The sequence below is a fragment of the Mytilus edulis genome, chromosome 13, assembly GCF_963676685.1.
Source record: "Mytilus edulis chromosome 13, xbMytEdul2.2, whole genome shotgun sequence".
NCBI lineage: Eukaryota > Metazoa > Mollusca > Bivalvia > Mytilida > Mytilidae > Mytilus > Mytilus edulis.
The window spans coordinates 53039136-53066319 of record NC_092356.1 but is presented as its reverse complement, the minus strand read 5'-3'; the positions used below and the strand labels follow the sequence as shown (position 1 = coordinate 53066319).

At 32.4% G+C, this 27184-nt stretch overlaps 1 protein-coding gene across 1 annotated transcript; it reads right to left on the bottom strand.

The window, feature by feature from the left end:
* Nucleotides 1-7016: 7016 nt before the first annotated feature.
* LOC139500757 (endoglucanase E-4-like) lies at nt 7017-26119 on the bottom strand. Its single transcript, XM_071289592.1, has 12 exons — nt 25999-26119; nt 25374-25573; nt 23997-24293; nt 22441-22611; nt 21763-21950; nt 20998-21157; nt 20218-20329; nt 19652-19802; nt 9881-10025; nt 8930-9101; nt 7705-7877; nt 7017-7134 (listed from the first exon to the last, which is right to left on the bottom strand). The coding sequence occupies exons 4-12, from the start codon at nt 22598-22600 to the stop codon at nt 7076-7078; spliced, it is 1320 nt and encodes a 439-aa protein (XP_071145693.1). The 5' UTR covers nt 22601-22611; nt 23997-24293; nt 25374-25573; nt 25999-26119; the 3' UTR covers nt 7017-7075.
* Between the last annotated feature and the right edge of the window lie 1065 nt (nt 26120-27184).

Genomic DNA, 27184 nt, shown 5'->3' with positions numbered 1-27184 from the left:
TTAGGATTGTACAGCTTTGTCTCGCGTTTGATTATTCGTTGCATATGTATTTTTTATGAACTTTTGAATGAGAGTTTACATTGGTGGTCTCGTACGCGTGAAAGTATTCGACTCCACACTGAATTAACTCGGATTTCCTGTTATCAGTGCCTTCGGAACGTTGTTTCTTCCGGACACACCTTCTTCCACTATTCAAACTTGCTGTAATGAAATAGCCAATAGTGCTGAAATTGGCATTAAACAACAAAAATCAATCAAATAATCATTTATAGTTCATACATGTAGAAATCAATTTGGAATAGATTAATATACCTAAATATAGGATTTCGTTGAAATCTTGACACAGTAGTTTAAAGTTTCTTCCTGCTATTTTACGCTTTTCGGAACGACCATTTAACTTCCAAGGGGGGGGGGGGGATATCTTTTTTTTCTAAAAAAAAAAAAGTATTCCGATCCCCAAAATGATGGGAAAAAATAGCAGATTACCAAAATAAATATTATGAATGCAAATTCCCCTTATACCTTTTATTGTTAAGTTTTGAAAATTAATCTGATTGATAGGGTCGAAGATGTTCTTTTCTGACTAAATTAAAAAAAAAAAAAAAAAAAAAAAAATACCACCCCCTTTGGAGTTAAATGGTTGCTCCCTTGTAACTTTATTGTTTATACAATAGCTTACATTTTTAGACTTTAACATTAAGTCTTAAATACGCATGTGTCATGAATTTACCTCTAGTGAGTTAATCGGATAATTGAACTTAACACGAATTTTCCATCCATGAAGATCCACTGTAGGAGTAAAAAAAATATCGCCTGCAATACCAGTATTCCATTTGTTTTTTATAGTAACACCCTGGTTTTGGGCGTTGACAAATACTAGACACATCAGAAGGCACACACAGTACATATTTTTCACCAAGGCTTATATCTATGGTTTTCTTTTCAATTCCACCTAAAATATAAAAAGGTTGTTTTTTTTTAACTTATAGTGCTTCTATTTATTTACCATTATTCAAATTATAAGTAAAGTTTTCATGTTAAATTAACCGAAAGTGCATTTATATCTGATGATAAAAAAAATCATATTTTATACCGTTATAAAATTGATATAAAATTATAATTTGAAAATGCAATAATTATTTCGAGTCCCACATACCTGATATATATGATAGAAAAAAAAGATAAAACATTTTTCTTACGTTTATGAAATATATCAATACAATAAAGAAGTGAAAAGACACAAGCAATGTCATAACATCAAAAGCTATCCTAGTACAAATAAGAAACCCTACATATTCTCATAGAAACATATAAACAGTCTTTTCATTATTTGGCATGATAGCCTCCCTTATATAAGCCTACTTAGTATATACTTCTATAGTACCATCTACTTTGTACAATAATAGTTTTTTTACGTTAAAAACTCTACAAAAAACATTGTAATAATCACCTTGTTTAATAAGTAAATAACCTTACCCAATTAGGACAAGTCAGGACTTTAAGTAGACATAACTAAAGGTGACAAAACGAGGTCATACTTACAATCTTAAAAGTCTGTTATCTATAGGCGAGTGACATTTTCCAAAAAGACGCTTAGTTAACGACTGTGATGCACGCATCTAACACAGGGCTAAATCATGTAGTAATAGAACCCTAATTATATAAATTTTCTGTTTTGTCAGATTCTCAATAGGTAAAGAATGTACATTCTTAACTTTCCCCAAAATGAAATAAAAATTATTGTTTTTTTTTCTGTTTCTTTGCATTTTTTAAATAATAACTAAAAATTGGGGAGCATAAAACAATAATTTCCAAATCAAATGCAATCTAAGAGGTAAAATTGCAAAATAGTTACAGAAAATTGCAATTCTGACAAAAAAACATATAAAAATTAAGATTGTCTGTAAAGAAAATATACATTTATTTAGGTTATCAATATTGATACGTCAAAAAATAAAATAAAGTTAACGTTATTGGTCAAGGACAGATTTTTATTATTTTTAACAGCAATTATATATAATATAAGTTCTACGATCTCTAATTAGGGACCACATAGCATTTCACATAAGCATCGATTGTTTTCAATATCTTGAGAAAAATCATCTGCCATAATAAACTAAAGCCTCCAAGGAGCCTGTGTCGATATCCTGATATTTTTGTTTACAATTGATATATGAAACAATGCAACAATTATACTTTTTTTAACGGAATCTGTGTGGATCAAAACCTTATCTTACGTTTGATCTTTACTGCTTTCAATCCATTTATCGCTTTAAACAAATAAATTTGTCTATGTATCTAAAAAGAAAAGAATATTTTTGTACAAGATTACAAAAATTTAGAAAAAACTGTTAAAAATTAACTATAAAGGGCAATAACTTATTAAGGGGTCAATTGACAGTGTTGGTCACATTGAGGTTTACAGTTTATCTCTACATGTAATAATAATAATTTTCAAGATAATAACCAAAAAATGCAAAATTTCTCCTTAAAATTACTTATTCCGGGGCAGCATACCAACTACGGGTTTTCCGATTTTGTCTGAAAAATTCAGGACAGATAGATCTTAACCTGATGATTATTATTTACCACTGACAGGTTTGCTTAAATGCTGAAGTTTCAGTGATATTAATTTAGCCATAATCTGCATGTTACCACTATGTTCTATTTTTAGCCATGTCATCATGAGGGTTGGTAGGCAGGGTCGTAGGACACATTTTTTAAAACTAAATATCCTAAGGAAAATTGTGGCCAAGTTTGGTTAAGTTTAATGGAGAAGATTTTTGTAAAAGTTAACAGACGACGACGAACGACGACGGTGAATGACGGACGACGAACGCAAAAATTTCTAGTGATGAGAAAAGTTCAATAGGCCCTTTTGGGCCAGGTGGGCTAAAATGGGTATGAAAATTGCATGAAGGAATATGCAATAAATATTATTATACAGTAAAAGAAATAAAACTATATCTCATAATTTTAGAGTCAAGTTGAAATGGAATTCTATATCCGTGACAAATGTGAATTATTTCATTTTCATTTAGGGAAAAGGGGGGGGGGGGGGGGCATTTAAAGAAGGTTTATGCTCCATTTTTTAAAGTTGGTGCACTAAGCAATCATAGTCGAAAATTCTTGCTGAATATTATTGTAAATGAAAAGGGGGGAAATCATGTTGGGTTATAAAACAAAATTCTGTTAGGCTTTTTCTTCAATACGTTATTTGGAGCTAGCAATTTTGATACTTGTACTTACCTTGATTGACTTTTCTCCGAGTCAAACAAAATCACCACGATGAATTTAAGGGGTTTAATGAGATACAACAGAACTCAAAAACTAAGATGAAAGAGATTTATGTGGGAGTGTGTTTGTTTGGCGCATAGCGCAACTTTGGGATTAAAAAAAAGTGAACATTAATAATAACATAAATCTTCTCTAATATAAAAATAAAGTAAGAAATTGCTAAACATATAGGACTTAATCCAAAAAAAAATGGTTTTAATTTATATGGAGTTCGAAAGCATGATACATGTAACCACAATTCTCATTGTTTATAGCTGTCTAAATATTAATTTGACCTTCATTATTAAAATAAAATTAGAATATATGGTTGACCTCTAATCAGACAATTGGTCACAAGTAAAAATGCAGTTGATGAAAGCAACTTTATGTCACGTAACAGCACTAAACAATTAGCCCAACCCATATTCCACATAGCTAGTTATAAAAGGCCAAAACATGACTATATGTTAAACAATTCAAACGAGAAAAAAGGAAAACGACCTAATTACGGAACAAAACGAAAAACAAATATGATAGACAAGAACCAACGACAGCCACTGAACTACACACTGCTGACATAATTTTGGCCAGGTAAAATACACTGCGAGCACTCCGCCCGATCCCCTTACAGATATGCAATAGCACAACATAATTATATTATCAATCATTTTAAAAAGGCCTTTTTACTCAATACTTCGACACATTCCAATAAATAATTAACAAACATATTGATTTATTGATTGATGGATTTGTGTTTAAAGCCTTTTTCAACATTATTGTGTTATTTCGTGGCGGTCAGATTTTGTCAGTGGAGGAGGCCGGAGTGCACGGAAAAAAAACATAAATGGTCATAAATAGATTGACGACCAAACAGTACCAATGGTAGAAATCTTGCAGTTACTTACTGATAGCTAGTTCAAAGCCAATTACAACTATTGAAACAAATTTATGTTTTCCAAATTTAAATATCACAATTTCAGTATCCACAGGGTGTAGAAATCATTACATGAAAACGAGGTCAATGCAAGATGAAATGCTTCTTTAGTAATAATTTCATCCACACATATATTTGACCTATTGCTTACAATATCCGAGAAACGGCACAAATCATGTAGTTTGAACCTTGATTACTGTACCATGACGTGAAGTAGATGTAAGATAAATCCATCTGACAAACTTGGTAGCGTTACAAGGAACATAACTACCAAATATAGTAAACATATTGCTCATAAACAGTGAGAAAATGACTTGATAAATACTACATTTTTTGCAAGTAGTCGCTGAACCACGAAAATGAAGTCAAAGACAATGGAAACATAACAGGCAGAAACTTCGTAGTATAGGGTATCTATATACAAGACATAAATAAGGCAGATTGTCTACTCTCTTAAATAAAAAGCTGGATAGTAATACATATGTCTTGAATACTGCGTCTGTCGTCGCAGGCAAGACACTAACACTAAATGTCTGAGTAGACAGGAGAAATTTGAATAATATTTTATTGTCTAAATAGCAACTTTAAGGCTAAATTTGTTACAGGATTCTTGACTTGAACTACACAAACTTGATATAAGTCGTTTTTGATAATGAAAAAATGCACAAAAAATGCACCGATTATTATGTTTTCTGTATATTGATACAGTAAAATGTCAGCAGCTGCAAGTAATAATATGAATCTTTGTAAGACAACAAATTCAAAAAGAACTCGTACATTGTCGTAACTAATAATAGTAATTAATTTTTTGGATTATATTGGTTTTGTTTTCTTCAAGTGATAAAAAATGCATTACCAGCAAACCTGAAAAAATATAAATGGAAACCTCGAAGTTATTAAGGTCAGATCAATATGAAAATAAGTAGATGGGGTATTTTAAAAGCACCCAGGACTATTAGACGAGGATGTAAGAGTTATTGGTCAACACAAGACTTTTAATATGAGCAAACACCCTACGGTAGAAAAAATACTTTCAATAGTAAAAAAAAACCATACTGTACTGAGGAAAAAGTAAAATCACAAAAATACTGAATTCCTAGGAAAATTCAAAAAGAAGCTCCCTTATCAAATGGCAAAATCAAAAGCTCAAACACATCAAACATATGGATAACAACTGCCATATTTCTGACTTGGTACACGCATTTTCCTATGTATAAAATGCCGGATTGAACTTGGTTTTTATAGCTAGCTAAACCTCTCATTTGTAAGACAGTCGCATCACAATTCATTATATTGACAACGATGCGTGAACAAAACAAACGGACACTATAGGTTTAACTGTCAAAAACCCGGATACAGCAGTACACATTGTGTTAGCATCTTAATCACTATAATGACAAACAAATGTAATAGAGAAGCACAAAAAGGCATACATCAAATTTAACAACCTCATTTAGATTTTTTATTATACGATTTCATTTATCTATATAAAATCCCCCAATATTTTAGATTTACAAAACAACTCAACAAAGATTTAGTGCCCATGAGTTGATACGCCAAAGACTCTTTCGACTACACAATATATACCTATCATGTGTCCCTCGAATAAAGCAGTTGGACATTCGCGAGGACCGATAAAGTACAATAATAGTTTCGTACGAGTTTGTGATATCCTGTGGTGTCTGTCGTTGGTGGTATATATGTTCGTTGTTGTTATGTGGTTTGCACGTTGTGTCGACTTTTATATTATTTGTTTGTGCGTTTCTCTGTGATATATGTTTTTGTGTGTATTTGTGCTGTATTTCAGTCACGCAGTGTTGTCATTTTAGCGATATTTTGTAACTTTGTCATAAAGCGGGTGATTTGAACATCAAACCAGGTTTAACCCACCATTGTTTCTTAAAATATCCTGTACCAAGCCAACAATATGGTAGTTGTTATCAAAAAGTTTGTTTCAATGTATGTTGCGTTTTGTTGCACTTCAGTGTTAATGTTGTTCCTTTGTTTTCCTTTTATAGTTGATATGTTTCCCTCTGTTAAATAACGTTTAATCTATAATCCAGATTTGTTTTCTCTCAATCGATATATGACCTTTGAACACTGGTATACTATTGTTGCCTTTACTCAAAAAGCAATGAAATGAAACCATTCCTAAAAGTTGTGACAAATAGGCAAAGAATATCGATAGCTAGATAAGGTGCTAGAACAAATTTACAAAAAACATCCAATAAGTTGTGCCAAATACGGGTTAGTCTAATTACGCCTTGAGAGAAGAACAAACAATTCGCGTAAGCAAATTTACAGATCTAAAATTGTTTGGCTGATGTTTAGACGAACTATATATACAGAATGTACACAGCCATGTATCACCATCACTGCTGGTGATCAGATGGGAAAATATGTTGTAGAGTTGTCACTGGTGCAGACGTACTTATATATACATTATTATATATACATAACAATGCATATAAACACAGTGTCACAACCCGACGCTAAAACTAAAACGATTAGGGTTCAATTCCAATTGAGTGATAAAAAGAATGTATGTATGGAATAGCTATTTTGTTTAATCTGTTTTGAGCTGTATATTACCAATACAGGTAAAACGGAGATCAACGACAATACTAACATTACTGAAGTAATCATGTCTATAATATATGTTCACTAAAAGGTATAATATTTGATTTTCGGTCGAGGGGGGGGGGGGGGGTTGGGGGATAAATCATTGTCCTCTAACACAATTCTTCAAGTTTACACATGCTAAGAAATACGTAAATGCTATTTTTTCGACATCAGAAAACTAATATACATCTTTATTTTTATTATGACATCTGTAAGTTTTCTGTCTTCTCAGTATCTACAAAATCAACATTTGGCAGGTGGTGATGGAGGCAGCTGGTTATTGATTGCGAAATGGTAAAGACCTATAAAACAAAACAAAGATGATGTATTCTTATAACGTGAATGAATAAGAAATAGCACCGGCTTGCATAAACGTTTCCTGTTTAGTATAAGACAAAGAAATCAAAAAAAAATATTCGCGTTTAATTCTACGAACAGACAGACGCGATTGTGTTATTCACTTTTATCTAAGCAATATTTTCTTTATACATCTCAGTGTGTAAGATTGATTGTTTATGGTTAATGTCACTTTCAGAACTATTGGCAATCTCATGGCGATTGATTTATACTGGTGGAGGAAGACGGATTGCCCGGACAGAACTGCTAAACTTCCGCAAAACATTCTCAGTGTATACCATGGTGTAGTATTTCACCTTAATGATGAAACTTTTAAACTTTAAAACATAGTCTAAAAACAACGTTTGTGTGTTCATCAATGAAGCAGCTGGTTTTATCATATATTAATCAGAGCTCCAAATTCACACCACCCAAATTGTCAGGACCCATTGATTTTTTTCTACTGATTTAAGTCTTTATAAAACCATTAAAAGATTGATCATAGTTTTTGGCTTTAGATCTATGAACAATGTTACCTGCACATGCAGTTTGGAAACCAGCATTGAAATCACAAGCTACTTCGTTTTTGACATAATCATCTCGATTGTCTTGATAATCGTCATTAGGACCGGGTCCACCACAAAGACCACCGTACAAAATATGTGGACTATCTTGCCATGAGGGCGCACACCAACCTGGCTTACATGCACTGTGAAATAAAAATAATTATGTTAAGTGCACATGTACAGGTTATCGTACTATTATTTGTCTTATTGTCTTTTTAATTTTAGGCATGGCGTTGCCAGTTTATTTTCAATCTATGAGTTAGATTGTCCCTTTGGTATCTTTCGTCCCTCTTTTATCTTCTCATATATTTTATGATGGTTTGATACTAAAACCCTAATGGGAGAGATTGTGCTTGATTTTCATATGATAAAGACACAATCTTTCAATCGCTTTAACTGAGGTCTGAAGCTGGCATATTATTAACTGCTAGTAATCCTTTGCCCATGTGAAATTTTAAAAATTGTTAATATAAATTTGAACGACAAAAATATGTGACGTATAAATTTTCTGACGTCAGACACAATAAATTGATTCTTTTAAAATTGTAACACGATAATGACTGCTGTACCCATATTTTGACTATTTTATTTAGTATGTATGTTTAGTTCACGTATCATTGTAAATATAACGGAATTTGATGAGACTGTCGTACAAAATGAGAGGTTTAGCGCTATTAAACCAGGTTTAATCCACCATTTTCTATATTTGAAAATGCCTGTCAGGACTATGACAGATGTTGTCCATTCGTTTTTGATGTGTTTTGTCATTTGATTTTGCCATGTGAGTAAGGACTTTCCGATTTGATTTCCTCTGAGTTCAGTATTTTTGTGATTTTACATTTTTTGTTAATGCATGTATCATTGTTATTTTGCTTTGTTTTTTGTGTTACCTTTTTTTGACACCGGACTTAGAATTCTTTTAAACTTAGTTTTATAGTGCGCATTGCTGTATGTTTGATTATTTAAAATTGGCTAGAGGTATAAGGGGAGTGTTGAGATTTCGAAAACATGCTTTACTCCGCCAATTCTTTAGATAATTACATGTATTTCAAAAATTATGAAATTGAGAATGGAAATTGGGAATGTATCAAAGCGACAACAACCCGACCATAGAGTAAACAACAGCCAAAGGCCACCAATGGGTTTTAAATGTAGCGAGAAACTTCCATTTGTGAAGTATAACATGTATACTTACGCTCCTCTGTGGTGAGGCTTCTTTGGATAGTTATTTCCAAATCCTATTTCATAACTCAAATGTTTATTATTGTCACCTAAGATGTAGTTTATTTGTGACATGGCGTAATTAAGAAACTTATCTCCTCCTATTCCGTCGGCAACAGCAATCACGGCAATGAAAGCAGCATTAGCTAAAACGAAAAAAAGGTAATGAAGTAGTAATATCTAATAGCAATGGTTAAAAAAAATTATCTCTTTTTTTTTCTTTTCTTTTTCTCTAAAGAAAGGTTCCTTTTGGAAACATGACTTCTAAACGTTAATGACAGAACAACAATTCATAACACAGTTAATTATGTTGTGTGTTGTTTGTCCGGTGGACTTTTTCTTTTTTTGCCAGTTTAAGTTTATTTTTCCATATGAGCTTGAATGTCCCTTTGATATCTTTCGTAATTTCAATACTAAGTATATATATCTTCGTTATTTCAATTCTTTTATCATTAATATTTTATACAATAATGGATGACTGGATTTATAATAGTATGTTTGAATGAATAGCATTTAAATTGCTTAATAGTACCTTGAATAAACATGAATTATTGCACTTGTGTGAATTACTACAGTCATATCTAAGATTTGTCAAAAATGACAATATTTGGTTCAATACATTTAGTTTATGGTGACGTCCACATTATTATAGAAAAGTCTGTTGCTATACCCTTGATGTGTTTAGCTTTGTGTCAATTGGGTTAATAAAGCTGTCATTAAGTTATTGCATATCTCGTTTTAAAGATCATTGACATATGTTTGTAAAGATGAACGGCCCCCTTAGATCGTTCGGGTCAGAATAACGACTTACCAGCATATTATATCTGTTTGATCCCCTTAGATCGTTCGGGTCAGAATAACGACTTACCAGCATATTATATCTGTTTGATCACCTTAGAACGTTTTGGTCAGAATAACGACTTACCAGCATATCGGTTTGACCCCCATTTATCCCTGTAAGTCAAACCACATGGTGTCATAGGTACAGATCCACCAGGTGCATATGCAGCAATGAATTCTTCCATGTTAGTTTTATATTTAGCTTCTTGAGTTAATTCCCAGAGTAAAAGCTACAATGTATGAAGTAAAGATCAAATGAAACTAGAGTGGATTCAGGGTTTTATTCTTACGTACCAATTTTTTTGAATCAAGACAATTCTTTATTCATAGATTCTGGATATAGTATTTCGTATATTGTACATCGAGCACATCAAACAAAACAAAAAACCGAAACTAATACTGCTTTTAAAGAATACTCGTAAAAAGATAAATGCATTGCATCTAATTTCATTTCAGCGATAGTTTCTTTTACATTTTAATATAACCGGTCTAAAATACATAGTCTTATCTAAAACATGTCCATTGCAAACAAATCATTACTATCCACAACATATAGTTTGCATGTAGTTAAATTCGTTTAGTCTCAAAGACTGCTCCGTAGCTGTTTTTACCTGCTTATATACAGACCTTCTAAAATTCAAACTGACCACACGCACGATACACGCACGCACGATACACGCACGGTGAATGCACGATACACGCACGGTACACGCACGATACACGATACACGCACGATGAGCGATGAGCGTTACACGGAGGATTAACGCAAAATGAATGATGAATGATGAACGCACGATACACGCACGATGCACGATGAATGATAAATACACGATACACGCACGATACACGTTGAATGATTCATTGACGAATGAACAACGAACGCTTTTTACACGATTCTCAAAGCTATTTTATTTAGAATAGTATTTAAAATTGATATGCATTTTCATTAAAGGCAATACTTGTAGCTGTTTTGCCGATACCAGCATAATAGATAATATGCTATTTTACCAGCTCAGATTCAAATAACTTAATTAAAGTAGGCTATTTTATAGGCACCGGAAATATTTGTGAACTTGGGCAGAAGCTCCTAACAATCAAAATAAAGTGTCTTGATTTTGTTCAGCCTGAGAGTTCAAGTTTACGGCAAACGAAGGCGAGACATTGTCACGGTTCCGCGAGACCCTTACTAATTTTATTTCATACAGTTAAAAATCTAAATTTTATTTTATGCATACAATGTCCGACGCATTATATCTACAGAGAGTGACTGGTTCTAGAAATTATGTCAACTACATGTTTGATATAATTGATTGCAATAAATGAATGATCTATGTATTTTCATTTTAAAAAAAACCAGCTTAACAATTTTCTATATTTTTTCATTAAATCATAAACCGATGCATATTAAATGATTTTTTAAAAATTTAAAAACATATTTTTATGGTAAATATATCTAAATGTCTGGGTTATTTTCTTCTCAAATAATTATTTTTTTCATTTTTTAAGGTAATAGTGTTATCAGTTATGTAATTTGACACGTGTCTTATAGTTCAGTATTTTCGGAAAAATGAACGAAAACCGGCACAGGCATTGTTCAATTATTATTTGTGATCTTTTTATATTGATTAAATTTGAATATATGCATTAAAATATCAATCTTGATCTAGATAAGAAATTGGTTTACATTGCACATCACTCTTTTAGCCCTTAGTAGCATATTATAACATATTAGTGCACTAAGAAGTCCTTAGTCGTGTTTAGACGCACCATTTTCTGCTCTTTGGTTGGATTGTTGTCTCTTTGACACATTCTCCATTTCAATCCTCCATTTTATTCAATTAGTTGTGATTCTCTTTATCTCTCTGTTTGATGTTTTTGCAGACAAAAACAATTCGCAGAATTAATCTAAAATAGCATTAAACTCTTTCTTCTAAAAACTTTTAGCATTTAACATTTTTTTCGGGATTTAACCATTAGCTTAAGAGCATATGTTCCTTCTTTTTAGGAATTTGGCTTGATACCGTATGGAGATTTTTGTTCCAACTATTATGAAGAAATTAACGATTTTTTTAACTAGATAAATATTCAACAAAAATATTGTTTTTTCTAAATCAATTATTAACAAAGAATTGTTACACAAATGTAGTAAGAACCCAATTTTGTAACAAAGATATTTCTTATCTCTTTACCGAAATCTGCATATCTTTATATTTTGAAACATAAAATGTTAAGGGTGTCTGCTCAAAGGACAGAAATGTCAAAGAAACCGAAATATTAAGTAAATGTCGAATAATTCAAACCCATTTGTCTTTTAAATTAAGCACATGAAGATATATCTTTTAGCGCATATACACATGTACAAATTGATTTTGTAAAAAATCACTGTCGGTCTAAAACTGTATCGCATGCCCATAAATGTCCTAAAGCTTTAAATGTCAGATCATGAGGTCTGAATGGGGAGTCATTATTTCTGTATTCTATAATTTTAGGCAATTTGTTTTATAATTCGTTTTACCTTTTGTCGATCATTCTTTATTCCATATATTCTAGTACCTCATCATTTTCTTTTCTATTTGTCTGGTTATTTTTTGTATTCTTTATTTTTTGTCTATTTTCTTCTATAAACCCCCATTCACACCCTCATGTATAATGGAAGACGATGAACATTTTGGTATACATACCACCCGTTGTCACTTTCACCTGACATACAAATCACATATTGTTATTACGGCCCGTTATTTCCACCTGGACACAGGACTTATATAATATATATATTACGTAATAATAACGGATATAGTAAATTCAGTAGAATATAACATGTATCAACGCACTGACTCCTTAAATGTATTTTGTACTGACAATTGTAAATAGTATTTTTAGTTATTTTAAAACTAAGAATGAAAATCGAGAATATGTCAAAGAGATAAAAACCCGTAAAGAACAATTGACAGCCGAAGGCCACCAGTTATATTTGCTAATGTTTTAGTTTCGAATAAGGCAAAAGCCATTGTATTTTCAGAAAATCTCTAAACGGATAATGAGAATTTAGCGACCTTGACTTGCTAACAGCCCTAGCACTGTACATGTCTCTAAATATTGCCGAATTTAAGAGCCTATATCAATTAAGGGATATGCTACCTAGCTTTTGGTGTTTACAAAAATATCCATTTCAGAACCAAATTGTGACTTCTTTATATTTATACCAAAATTGAGTTCAAGGCAGTATTTTGTCGAAGAGAACTAGTACCCAAAGGGCAACATGCGAGAAGAAGTTTCATTTCCCTTATTGTTTTTAGTGATGTGACTAATATTTCGAGGTTACGTCACGGAAATATATCTTCAATGAAAAGGTACAACTGGGTGCATCCAAGGATTTGTATAGTAAGAAGGATTGGAATCTCGTGGGCTTTTGCATAGACTGTAGTATAATATCTTCTTACTATACAAATCCTTGGTGCATCCATAAAAAACAAATTTAAAAAAATCTAAATACATAAAATGACGGGTATTCGTCAATCAGACAGCAATCCAACATATGAACATAAACTCAAGAAAGTTACCTGACATCTAGAATAAGAGGTACATAAGCATACATGTACCCCGCGCTGGTATCAACTTACTGAGTTGTGAGTAAAATTCAATATACATGTAGGACTGTCAAACGGGAAATACACAAAGATTTGGTTTTATACGTACGATTGAGTATCATTCCCTAAATACATACGGGTCCACAAACTATTCTTACGATTATATAATGGTAAATGAGGATCTCATTAGAGGAACAAATTAAGTAACGATACATGTAGAAGCAAGAATAATTTATACTTGCAAAACATCAAATAGGACGATCTCTCAATAAGAACGCAGCAAGTTGAACTTTAACATATGTAATAACACTGTAGTAAATGCTTTATATACGGACATTGAAACAAATATACTGCTCATAATAATTGCACATATGTAGACTTTAATTAAGGTATCCCGCGTTTTATAAACCATCGCACTCCATTGCGCCAAAGTCTACTGGTCTGCGCCGAAGTGTGCTGAGCTACTATTTCATTATTCAACCCAATGTATTAATACCGTTTTGAGCTATAAAACAAAGACAACCCTTTATAGATCTTTATACTAGTCAAAAATTGCTTGGTCTTGATAGATGCATACGAAACTTCAATTAATTGTTTGTATTTTTCAATCTATTATAAATATCCGATAAAAATGAACAAAAAATGGATAAAAACTACCGATTTTTCTATGAAACAAAATTTATCCTTAATGGAGTCTTTGTCATTTGGATTCATAAAGGACAAAAAAATCTCCTCAGTAACAGAACAAAAAACACCCCATGGTAAAAAAAAAACACGGGTGCGTCTAAAGGAGTCCTTAGTGCACTAAGAACTTATAACATGCCACTAAGGACTAGATGGGATTATGTTACATGTAATTTCTTTTCATATTATGGTATATATCGATATTTGATGCATAAATTTCAAATTTTATAGAAAAATAATAATAAATAAACAAGATATTCAACATTATCAAGACACGTGCCTGTTTTTCTTTGATATGCCGAAAATAAATGAACCGTCTTACACGTGTCAAATTACATAACTGATTACACGGGAATCCTCCTATCTGATGTCTTTAACGTTTAATCGACAAGATCGGTAAAGTTGGATACTGATAAATGAATAGTTGTTGGAAAAAAATTTTCAGAACGAAGAAGTATTTTCTCAAATGTATTTTGTAAATATTTCAAGTAAATAATAAATTTGTCAACAGAGTAATATATCTAATTTCGGTTTTTAAAAGACCGCATACACATTTTGCGTTCGTATATATTGGTATCACTTCGTCGTCGTCCGTCGTCAGCTTGACTTGTTCGTGGAGCGTTTTCAAATTCTGGTATTATAATACTTTATTGTTTCCAGTTAATCGCCATTTTGAATACGTGTTTTATAGATTTGCAAATGATACTTGTCCACACATGAACATGTTATAGCTGGTTATAAGGTTTCAATACATATGCGTACAATCGTTCTTTAAGTTTTTGAACATACGTGTTGAAGTTTTGATAACAAGAAAAAGATGTGGTATGATTGGGGATGAGACAACTCATCGCAAGAAATAAAATGACACAGAAGTTTTCACCATAAGTCACCCCACGGCCTTCAACAGTGAGTAATGAACATACCACAGTCATTCTTTCATAAATTATCTCATACAATATGTTAAACAGACAATTTGTTAAAAAGAATCGTAAAGGTTCCGCGAAACCCAGTGTCTCGCCTATTCTTTCTGTTAATCGCATGCTCAACAAAAATGAGGAAATATAAATCAATAAAATATTCCTGTTGATACTAGCTTTTGATTGAAAAAAGCTTCTGTCCAAGTTTGGTAAAAACCCGGGACAGTTTATGAATCTGATAAATGTTTAAAAAATTCTTGATACTATCTTATGATTATAAAGAAGCTTCTGTCCAAGTTTAATAGAAATCAAGGATAGTTTAAGAAAAGTTCATTAAAATTTCAAAAACTTTAACCACAGAGTGAATGTTTGTAGACGCCACTGACGCCGACGGAATGTAGGATCGCTAAGTCTCGCTTTTTCGACTAAAGTCGAAGACTCGACAAAAAAAAACCATACAATTGAAATCAGATTTCTTTCTGAAATACGGGCGCACTACGCTTTTTTTTTATCCTCCGTCAATATTTTGACGGGACGTTTAATGGTATACCAATGTCTGGCGTCCGTCCGTCCGCATGTCGCACTGTAACTTGAGAACCGCTTATCCATTTCATGAAACTTAACATAGTTGTTTCTTATGATGGTTTTCGGATTTAACTCAAATTTTTAGTGAAACAATTTGTATATACACGTATCTTTGTCGGAATTCAAATTAAAACCAAAAACTTATAAATATATATATTCCTTTTGTCTTCGTATATCTAACATAAACATTTTAACAAACTGACCACACTCTTACTTATAAGTTGGCGCACATCAAAGTCGGTCGTGCTCCTATGGCAAACAATTTTGTTGGGAAAGAAATAAAACAACAGCAAAATTATTTTTCATTTTTATCAACACATTTAATTATAAATATTTGAAGCATAAATCTTTTCGATACAATTGTTTTAAATTACTTAAAATAAAAAAAAAATCGTCATTGTTTAATCAGTTGCTATGTTATTTGGCACGTGTCAATCGGTTCATTGATTTTCGGCATATCAAAGAAAACCCGGCACGTGTCTCAATAATGTCGAACATCTCGTTTAATTATGATTATTTTTCTGAAAATTTGAAATTTATGCATTAAATATCAATCTCTAACATGATATATAAAAATAATACATAAACAGCAAACCTTCTAGTCCTTAGTGGCATTGTATAGTCAAAGCCTTCGTGCACTAAGGACTCCTTAGCAGTGTTTAGACGTACCAAAAAAAAACATCCGTCATTCTTTGATAATCATAGAAGGTTAACAACTAGTCTGTTTCCCGGCCGTTATTGAAATTCTTGACCATACCTTAATATTTGTATATTCCGAAGGCATACTGAATGTTTACGGAGGGGACCAACCTAGTCAGTAACAACGTACTATTGTGAATTATTTTTTCGGATAATAATCTTTTAGGCATACATTAAAAACGGTGTCATTGATAGGCAACCATGAACACAATGAAAAATTAATCCGTGAAAGTGTTCCATGTTTATTCCATTCAAATAAAGACTTGTTATGATAATACCATATATTTAACGATTTTATATAAAAAAAAAAAAAAAAGCAAAAAAAAACAAGATTATATCTTTAACTTGTAAATCCAATTTTAAGTTTTAAAAGTCCTTAATTTAAAATAATACATGGTATATTTGCTTGATCTTATATATGTTTTATTAAAATAATGCCTTCAAATACATATAATGTTTATTTTTATTCAATTTTCCACAAAACATTTTAGCTTTGTTTAAATGAAATTCAGAACAGAGAATTCAAACACTGTTGAAGAGAATATACATATTCATGTTAATTCGCCTCAGTTTAATTTGTTAATTCAAGTTTGACATTTAACATTTTAATCCGCAATCCACATTTACCCGACAATCTTGTATATTGTATTTTCTCAACGAAATAACATAACGTGCATGTGACCATCAGAAACTAAGACAAAAATGATATTTATAATGGTATTTATCAAAACTTAAATATTTGAAAATATCTTAGTAGCATATGAATTTGCCAAATAAGCGAAGAATTATCATCTAACCTAGGATTTAAAACCAAGGATTTGTATAGTTTCTTTTCGATAAAATATTGTTGGTGTTTTTGGCGACTATAGCAGCAACATTGCCGTTATTAAATAAAAATATAAAATTTTCGCTATCTGATAATTATAGGTTAAAATGCTCATTAAAATGTATAATATTTGTCTTAAAACTACATAGAATGACATGAAGTTCATCTTCAATAGTAGAGCTACAACACATGTCATCTCGTGGACTTCTTTTCTTTCATACTTTCCAGTTTCTATTTTTTTTTAGTGGAGCTACCCCACATTTAAATTTTGCAAAAGCACATTTGTTTTTAATTGACATAATATTTTTAACAAATAACTACGGAAGAGTATTAGCGCCACACATTTTTTTTCTTCCTATGTTTGCGTTAAACGCAAACCTTTGCGTTATAACAAAAAACCCTTGCGTTATAACGCAAACCTTTTTGTGTTATAACGCAAACCTTTGCGTTTAACGCAAACCTTTTGCGTTATAACGCAAACATTTGTTTTATCTTATTTCTTATTCAAGATTCAAAGGAAACAGTAGTTATTAATGGAGGAGGCTGTATATAATAGAATTTATCACCTTTGTAGTAATTGCAAAGTAAACTGCTTGAATAATTAGATCATATCAATGACTAATAATGAGCAGAATAATATAAGAAGATGTGGTATGAGTGACAATAAGAAAACTCTCCATCTAAGTCACTATTCGTAAAAGTCAACCATCATAGGCCGAATTACGGTCTTCAACACGGAGCATTGGCTCACACTAAACAACAAACTATAAAGGTCCCCAAAAACGATATCCAAGTTACTACTAGTATATATATTACAAAGAAAATTGAGTAAATTGAGGTTACACCTATCAAAAAAATCAACCCTGCTAATATAGCTATAACCGAATATAAATATACTTCCAAAGTAAGCTCTCGTTTGAGAACTGTGTAAAGTAGGTTACATTCAAACAAGCTACCCTTTGGCAATTAATGTATATAGAATGAAGATGTTTTATTAATAAAATTATGTTCTCTCTATTCAAATTGCTACCCAAGCATCTTAAAAATACTTCATTATATTGATATGAAAATTCAATGACTTTCTATCAAAGAATCTTGATCAAATTCTGAGATTTAAAAAAATTGTTTCCTTATTAATAATTCATTTTAAAGCAGAAAGATCATTAAAAATGTCTATTTGACTTGGAGGTTTCACAATTGTATGACATTTTTTTTTATCTTTCAATTTTAATATGACTATATACTAAACTCTATCTATTTTCTTGTTAAATTATATACTTTTCTGATGCACAAATCAGTCTTAATTAATGTATAATTGCACTTCAATTATTCCATTATTCCTATGCATATTTATTATAATGATTTGGCCTTGTATGTATGTTTCTTTTTTTTTTATCTACTAGTAAATCACATCCGAAATGAATGACAGACGGACATATATACAAAACTTAATGAATAATTTAAATAAAGATAATAATTTAAATAAAGATATTTGCGTTATAACGCAAAGGTTTGCGTTAAACGCAAAAGGTTTGCGTTAAACGCAAAGGTTTGCGTTATTACGCAAAGGTTTGCGTTATAACGCAAACATAGGAAGAAAAATAAAAAAAAAAATGTGTGGCGCTTATACGCTTCCGTAAATAACAGTTGGCCAACAGTATATTTTTAAGTCCATTTTCACTCAGCTGAATAGAAGTTCCAATTTTAACTCTTCTGTCGTAGAAATGTCAATATCATGTTATTGTTTGTACGTACAACATGTATCATTATATCAAAATGTGTCAGTCCCAGTCAAGATTCACTGAATAACCACGAAATATTTACAGATGATAAAATATTTACACAAAAAGTCATGAATCTGTATGAATGTTATGTACGATGAAGTTAATTAAGTGTTCACAAGAAAGTAAGTATGATTGTAAATTTTATCTAAAGTTGGAACATACATATATATATATATATATATATACATATACTTTAACCGTGAGAAAAAATATAAGCTTTGGTGAGCTCTATAACCGACTATCATATAAAAACCGCAATGTATGAACGTTACACATTTGAAATGAACGTTTGACAAATACACGTTATCTGATATACACAATTATACACGATTGACGAACGCACGATACACGGTTAAGAATGAATGATTGATACACGCACGATACACGGTTAAGAATGAATGATTGATGAGCGCACGATACACGCACGATACACGATTAAGAATACACGATGCACGCACGTTACACGGAAAATACACGGAACGATGAATGATGAATGCACGATTGGTACACGCACGATGCACGCACGATGCACGCACGCAACACGCACGATACACGATGAACGCACGGAATAATGGTCAGTTTGAATTTTAGAAGGTCTGTAATATATTCAAGGTAACTTATTTCGCGTTTAGCCCTTTCTAGCCCATTTTGCCGTGATTATGTTTCGCGATTTTCAAAATGTATCCTTATTTCTAACAGTACCGAATATACAGCAAGAAAATATCTGAAATCTCTTCAAATGTCTTTCATAATTGCATTAAATTAAACGCATACCTGACAACCTGGTTGTTTTGCATCCCACGAATAACCCCAGGCCAAAGCAGGATCATAGAAAGACTTTGCATCTGTCAAATACTTTTGATCTTTGGTGGCTTTATAAAGTTCAGCTGCAGCTTCACACATTTCATCTTTAAATCCTGATGAGCTAATTAAGAATATATGAAAACTATTTATTGACTTGTGTTAAATGACACTTTCAGGCTATTGGCTTTTTCGTGACAGTCAGTTGTTTATGGTGATGAAGCTGTAATACCCAGGGAGATTGATCGACCTTCAACAGGAGTGATATGCAACATATTTAACGTGTCGAAATAATTCTTGACTTGATACCAAGGTCTGAATATTTGGGCATGGGGTCAGGAGGTCTTTCATTACTGAAGTTTTAAATTAATTATTATTTCGAATCACTCATCTATATTACATCTAGATATTAACATATAAAAAAGAAGATTACTTTACATTTGTCAACATCTACAGAGAATAATATCAATTTATCACTATACGAATATTGTAAGATCTGCGTAGAATATGATAAACTACTAGCATTTCTAGTATATTACCCATAAAAGGCCTTTGCTTGAGGAACGCTGTTTGAATATATACCGGGATTAGCTTTGGCAAACTCGTACAAGGATTTAGCTGCTTCCAATAATTTAGCACTGTAACCAGCATCTGAAATATTGAAACAGAAATCTTCGAAGTAAAGGTGAAGTAGTTCTTACTTAATGATTACGAGAAAATGGTGAGGAGAAGGTTAAAGTAATGAAATTAATTTCGTAGTACTCCATTAATGTTACCTCGTGCAATTTGATTGAAATATAGATCCTGCTCACACTTCGCCATCATAATTACAAGGTTATTAAGGCATTATGAACCAAAAGATAGAAATATCAAGATATTAAAGAAATAAATTCAGACGTGTGTTCGAGATAAAAGTTTCTATCTTTCCTATGAAATATGGAATTATTTGGCATACATTTCAAAGCATTGCTTAACTTGTGCCAACTAAGATATCAAATATTAGAAATTTCATTCGGCTCATATGGTCAGATTATACAATCTAAGAACGTTTCATGTTGGTTGGCGGAATATGACGAGGTCTGCCAATTGATTAGAAATTATTCAACAATTTTGACGTTTAAAGTAACTGCTCCGATAAAAGTGCTGAAACTATGTTCCCCACAGTAAAATAATGTTTTGTACTTTAAAAACATCCACACTAGATCTAAATTATATGAAATAAAAAAAAATAAACAAAAGAAATCCAGTCTTAATGTTTGTCAGCGCAGTCGGCCGATTTATACGAATGTGTGCTAACATAGTGCTTCAAATCCTCTAACCTTTTTCTTTGAACACAACTGCTCCGATAGCAAGTGCTGCAACTGTATTTCCTGCAGCGTCACTTCCTGGTGCCCCGGGATGAATCTTATAAGCTGGTCTGCCCATGTGCATGTCCTCTGCTCTCCCCCAGAAAGCATGGTCTGCTCCACCATCACCTACCTATATGTATTGAAAAAAACAAATGCATGAGGGATGGAAAGGGGTTCCTTCATTTCTATATTGTTTAATGTTAGACGTTTTTCTCTATTCTTTAATCATTTTCAAATCTTCAGCTTGTAATTCGCTGAAAGTCTAAGTTGCATTTTTTATAATAGATTTCTTTTCAAACAGCGCCAAACAAGGTTTGAGTAGAATTCCTTGTGCATAGTATCTTTCCGATTGATGCCCATACCGGTATACATATATTTGGCATATATATGGGTGACACATGTGGAGCAGGATTTTCTTATCCTTTCGGATCGGAGCATCTAAAGTCACCCCTAATTTTAGTGGAGTTCATGTTGCTTAGTCTTAGTATTAATGTTGTTCTTGCTTTAGTTTTTTCATTTTTTGTCTTGGCTTTCTCAGTTATGATCTAGACTTACGTGCTCGAATGTCCCTCTGCGGTCTTTTGCCTGTTTTTTCTGATTATTTCTTATGCAATATGAGTCATTTGCTTTTTGGCTTATGTTTAAAATAAATATTCGAGGTTATATGAGATTGTTAAATGCGCATGAACATAAAACCTATACATAACATAAACGATTTTTGAGCAAATGAATCACCTGAACCCAGTAAGTTTGTTGGCTTGGAATCCAACATTTCAGGAAATAGTCCAATGGTGTTCTTAAACAATCGTACATGTCGTTCAGTTTTCCAGCATGTTCATATGCATCTTTGAATTTTTCTAATCCCCATCCTAGAACATGAGCTGACATTGCCATAGGAAGGTTGAATTTGACATGATCTCCAGCTGAAAAGTAAATATCTATGAATTCGCAGCGAAAACCAAGCCAAATAAAATTGAGAATGGAAATTTATTTATTTACAAACATTTATAAAGGTAAAACGGTTTCTATGCAATTCAACAACGGAATACTAGTAGATTATCAAAGAACGAATTTCAATTTTGTCAGTTCTAATGTTATTCATATCTTCTTGTTATCTCTAAAACAAAATTATCAACAAAATTAAGTCAAGTATTCTTACCATGTACCGACGATGACATGTGCCCAAACACTATGTCATAGACAAAGACACGTGGTATATGTTTTATCCAATATATAATCATACATTTTGCTACATGCAAACCTTCTGTAAATATTAAGCAATATACACCTTATGTGAACATTTCTTTTCAATGCAAACCTTTATTTAAAACTTCGAAACAGTGGCAGCGTCTTTACTGCTACGAGACTGACTCTTTCTGAGTTTTTCATATATTTCAAAATTTATATACTTGCCATCATACCAGCCTCCTGTTAAGTCGTGTCCATCCCCGTTATCACCCATTGCAGAATCCCCTCTCCATGGGATGGGGTTGTTACCAGGAAGTTTGCCAGATCTCTGAGCGTCATAAAATAAGATGGAAAGTCCCATGGCTTTACCATAGTCATATTTCATCTTAGACCCTCCTAAAGCACAAATAAAACTTGTTAAAATGTTTCAAAAATGAAATCAACACTTTATAAATGTCATTCGTCCGAACAGTTTTCTGGATCAACCTTCATCAAGTCGATTATTTGAAAGCCAAGTATGTACACGAACCGAAAAGGTTGAATAGCTTTATGACCCAAATGAAGCTTAATAAAATAGCAAAAACCATATAAGGTCAACTTTGAGTCATGGAGGTGAACCTAAGTTTTGTAATAATGTCTTAATCTATAAACTGATTTAAAAGAGGCGATACGGGATAAACGTAAATTAAACATCATTAAAACTAACCGTCAGGAACATTAATAATGTGTCGGGGTTTAACATGTAAGTGAACATTTTCCCTCCCCTAACATAAAACGGTGGCGTAACAGCACAACATAACAGCTGTAAATATCATTTGGATATGGTATAAAGCACAACGATACCTAACTTATGGCAAATCGTATCAAGATCGCGACTGGCGTACCAAAACATAACCCTGGTATATAAGGTGAGTATAATACACAACGGAATTAGGGATAAAAAGAACAAAAATAGTTCTTTTATGATGTACATTTTTGTATATAGTTTCCCGTGTGAAAATATAATATTCAAATCAAGAAATGGACAATTATGTTTGTTTATATCAAAAGCATTTAAAGTTAGTCCCTTGATTTCTGAAGGACGATATGAAACCTACTTTATTTAAAACGATGTAGTATCCTCATTTGTAAACCTGTATTTGCAACATTAACGTAATTGATTCAACTAATTATCATCAAACACAGATACTGAATAAACATTAATATATATGAATAAGAAGTAAAATCACAAAAATACTGAACTCCGAGGAAAATTCAATCGGAAAGTCCCTAATCACATATGTCATAAGTAGGTCCGAGACCACAATTATTTCGTAGTGCATTTCTTGTAGAACATAAATGTAAATACAAAAAATCCCACCTGCGCTTTCTCAAAGAAACTTTGACAGTGTGTTGTACTACTTTTGGGACAAATTATATCAAAGTTATAGAAAACTTTATCGCCTCTAACTCAAAATATGGACAATTTTATCTTTAGGGCGTCTTGAAATCTTTTGACAGCTTCCGAAGTGCTATTTTTCAACCTTTTTCACCTGGACCAAATCACTACTTTCCTTTAAAATTCTGGACCCAAATATTTTTACAGTGTAATTTCACCCCCCTACTTGCAATTTAAGGCATTCAACATGGAGAAATAAATTTGGAAGGGGTATAAAAATTAATGGCAAGTAACCCACTGTCAACACTATTGAACCATAAAACACTGGCAAATAGCTGCCACGATAATTGTATTTATTCAACTATTCAATTTATCCTTCTATATCTATCAACGTAATGCTTACCAACTCCAGGTGGTGGTGTCAATTTTACAGAATGACTAGGTGATCCTGTAGAATTATTTGTCGAAACTGGTGGTAATGATGGATTACCCGTTGGTTGATTTGGTTGTTGTGTTCCTGTTGGTTGTGGACTCTGTCCTTCTATTGTTACTTTCCCTGCTAGAGATGTGGTACCCGATGCACGTGCTACAAAGTCGATCTTCAGGTTCCCCCGGACAAAACATCTTTATCATAGTCCTTATTTGTAAGTACAAATTCTGTTTTGTCTGAGCTGGTAGATGTTAATGCAGCTACCCAGGTCTAAATGCAAAAACTGAAAATTATCAGAGCTCGTAGCTTGCTGTATATATCGAATGTATGTCTGTGATGACGTGAATAATGATAATAATATGGTCATAATTTTAAATTGTATACATTGATGTTCGTTTTCATGTATGTTGGAGTTAAATTTTGTTTCGTTCGTTCCGCTTTTTTCTCTCTCTTATAATTGATGTAGTTTCCTTGGCTTTGGTTTGAAATCCTAATTTGTTTTCCCTTAATCGATTAATGACTATTGCAAAGCTGTATACTACTGTTGCATTCGTCACAACTCGGCCGATTCCGTACTTTACGAAGAGTAGCGGATTCACCCGAAGATTTCCGATTGACTACTGTCATTATTGTTGCCATTTTGTCTCGGATAGTAGGGTAAAAACCTGCCTACAAGTATTTCACATGAGAACTATCTAAATATACTACCAAATATCAACAAAGGATTTGGGTGCTTTGTAATTGCAAACGACAAGGTATTCTTATATCTTATATATTATCATTCAATCATTATAAATGGATTTGGGCTGTTTTCAATTATTATGGACATGGTCTCGCGGTCTCATGATACAACCAAATTTGGTCTGATCTGTGAGTTTACCAATTGTCGACTTTTTTCGATTACGACATTTTTACTGAGTGTGGAAAAAATGGCATTGGGGCAGGCATGTAAGGCTTATCCTCCTGACGCACCATACAGATCATGCGTTTCCCTATATTTCTGTTTGTTATTTTGAATTTTCTCTTCCTGATCATTTGTACCCATGAAGTCTGGAACTCTTAGTTAGACGACATCGGTCTATCAAAATTAAGAGTAAAGACATTAAGGAGCCCCCTATCCAGATCCTCATGGATAATGTATGGTGACGACGGAATTCACTGTTCGAACGACCTTGTATGGGCTCAATCGTATTCAATAAAGAGAAAAATAAATACCATTGCTTAAAAAGAGGGCCTTACAAGTCCAATTTCTCCAACAGAACTAAAAAACATGCCAATTCAGACCGAATAATTGGTGTCGTTTATCATCTTACATTTGACTTAGTTGATATAATTTGATATTTTGCTTACCTCAAGTTTGTCAACAGGATGATCAAATTTGACATGGATAGTCCAGCCATGAAGGGCAACTGCAGGGTGTAGCAAAACATGACCCGCAAAGCCACCATCCCATTTATTATCAATATAAACACCTTGGTCCTCAGCATTGATTGATAACAAGGCAGTAAGTACCAACAGAGCGATCATCTTGCAGGAACACCGAATGTTCACTACATAAAACAAATCAAAGATTCATTATACTCAGTTTGGAGGCTTCATGAAAACAGTTTAACTTATACTCAAAACTGTGTAGAGTTTGAAAACTTTGCAATGCTGAAGACTTCTGCTACACTCTAAATGCATTTTTATGATTTCTGTAGTTTTGGTTGGCGTTACATTGATGTTACCCAATAGCTTTAATATAACCTTATATAAGAATGTGTGTGTGATATCAATTTGTAACTATATGAAAATTAAATGAGAAAATGAATGATAATTTTTTAAGTACCTATATGAAAATTAAATGAGAAAATGAATGATAATTTTTTAAGTACCTATATGAAAATTAAATGAGAAAATGAATGATAATTTTTTAAGAGTTATTTGATGTGAAACTTTTTGAGGCCACGAAAACATATATTTCAAATAATGTTACCTTTGTGAGCTATGCGTTCGTTCGGGTTTTATCCAGACAATATGTTCTGTTATGGTCTTAGCATTTAATTTATATACTCTCCAATCATTCTCATTCTTATCACAATGACGTACCTTTAGATAAAGTTCGGGAACTAGTAATATTTTGTTTGAATACATGTTCCTGTATAGTTCAGAAATTCCGTACAATTATCAAGGGAATTAGACATTCTCCTCCAAATACACACGCTTATTACACTTGCATTCAGAATAAGGTCATGGTTGCAGATAACTAAAGACAAATTACTTAACTTCTTGGAGTTCTTGGTACACATTGCTGAACTGTATGTCATGAAGTGTAAAAGAAATCATCCTAATTGTGCATCAAATGAATGGATGAATGAATAATTGAACGAACGAACGATACAAAACGAACGAACGATCGATGGAACTAACGAACGAAAGAACGCATGAATGAACGAACGACACGAATGAACGAACAAAGAAACGATAAACGAAGGAACGAACGATCGAAGGAACGAACGAACGAAGGAACGAACGAACGAAAGAAAGAACGAACGAACGAACGAAGGAACGAACGAAGGAAACAATGAAGAAACGAAATAATAATGGATGAATGATTAATGAATGAATGAATGAATGAATGAATGAATGAATGAATGAATGAATGAATGAATGAATGAATGAATGAATGAATGAATGAATGAATGAATGAATGAACGAACGATAAAATCAACGAACGAACGAACGAACGACACAAACTAACGAACAAATGAGCGAACCTTGGAACGAACGAAGAAACGAACGAATGAATGAATGAATGAATGAATAAATGGAATGAATGAATGAATGAATGAATGAATGAATGAATGAATGAATGAATGAATGAATGAATGAATGAATGAATGAATGAATGAATGAATGAATGAATGAATGAATGAATGAATGAATGAATGAATGAACGATCAAAATAACGAACAAACGACAAGAACGAACGAACACATGAACGAACGAAGAAACGAATGAAGGAAAGAACGAATAATGAATGATGGAACGAATGAATGAATAAATGAATGAATAAATAAAAGAACGAACGAACGAACGAACGAACGAACGAACGAACGAACGAACAAACAAACGTTCGAACGAACGAACTCACGAACAAACAAACAAACAAACAAGCGAAC

What these genes read in the sequence shown, in the direction of transcription:
- LOC139500757 (XM_071289592.1), bottom strand. Translation starts at nt 22,600, where the DNA reads ATGAAATATGACTATGGTAAAGCCATGGGACTTTCCATCTTATTTTAT. An exon ending in AGTTGTGTTCAAAGAAAAAG is followed by an intron (nt 20,330 to 20,997) that starts GTTAGAGGATTT and finishes TCAATATTTCAG; the next exon opens with ATGCTGGTTACAGTGCTAAA. An exon ending in GGGGTCAAACCGATATGCTG is followed by an intron (nt 9,102 to 9,880) that starts GTAAGTCGTTAT and finishes TTTTCGTTTTAG; the next exon opens with CTAATGCTGCTTTCATTGCC.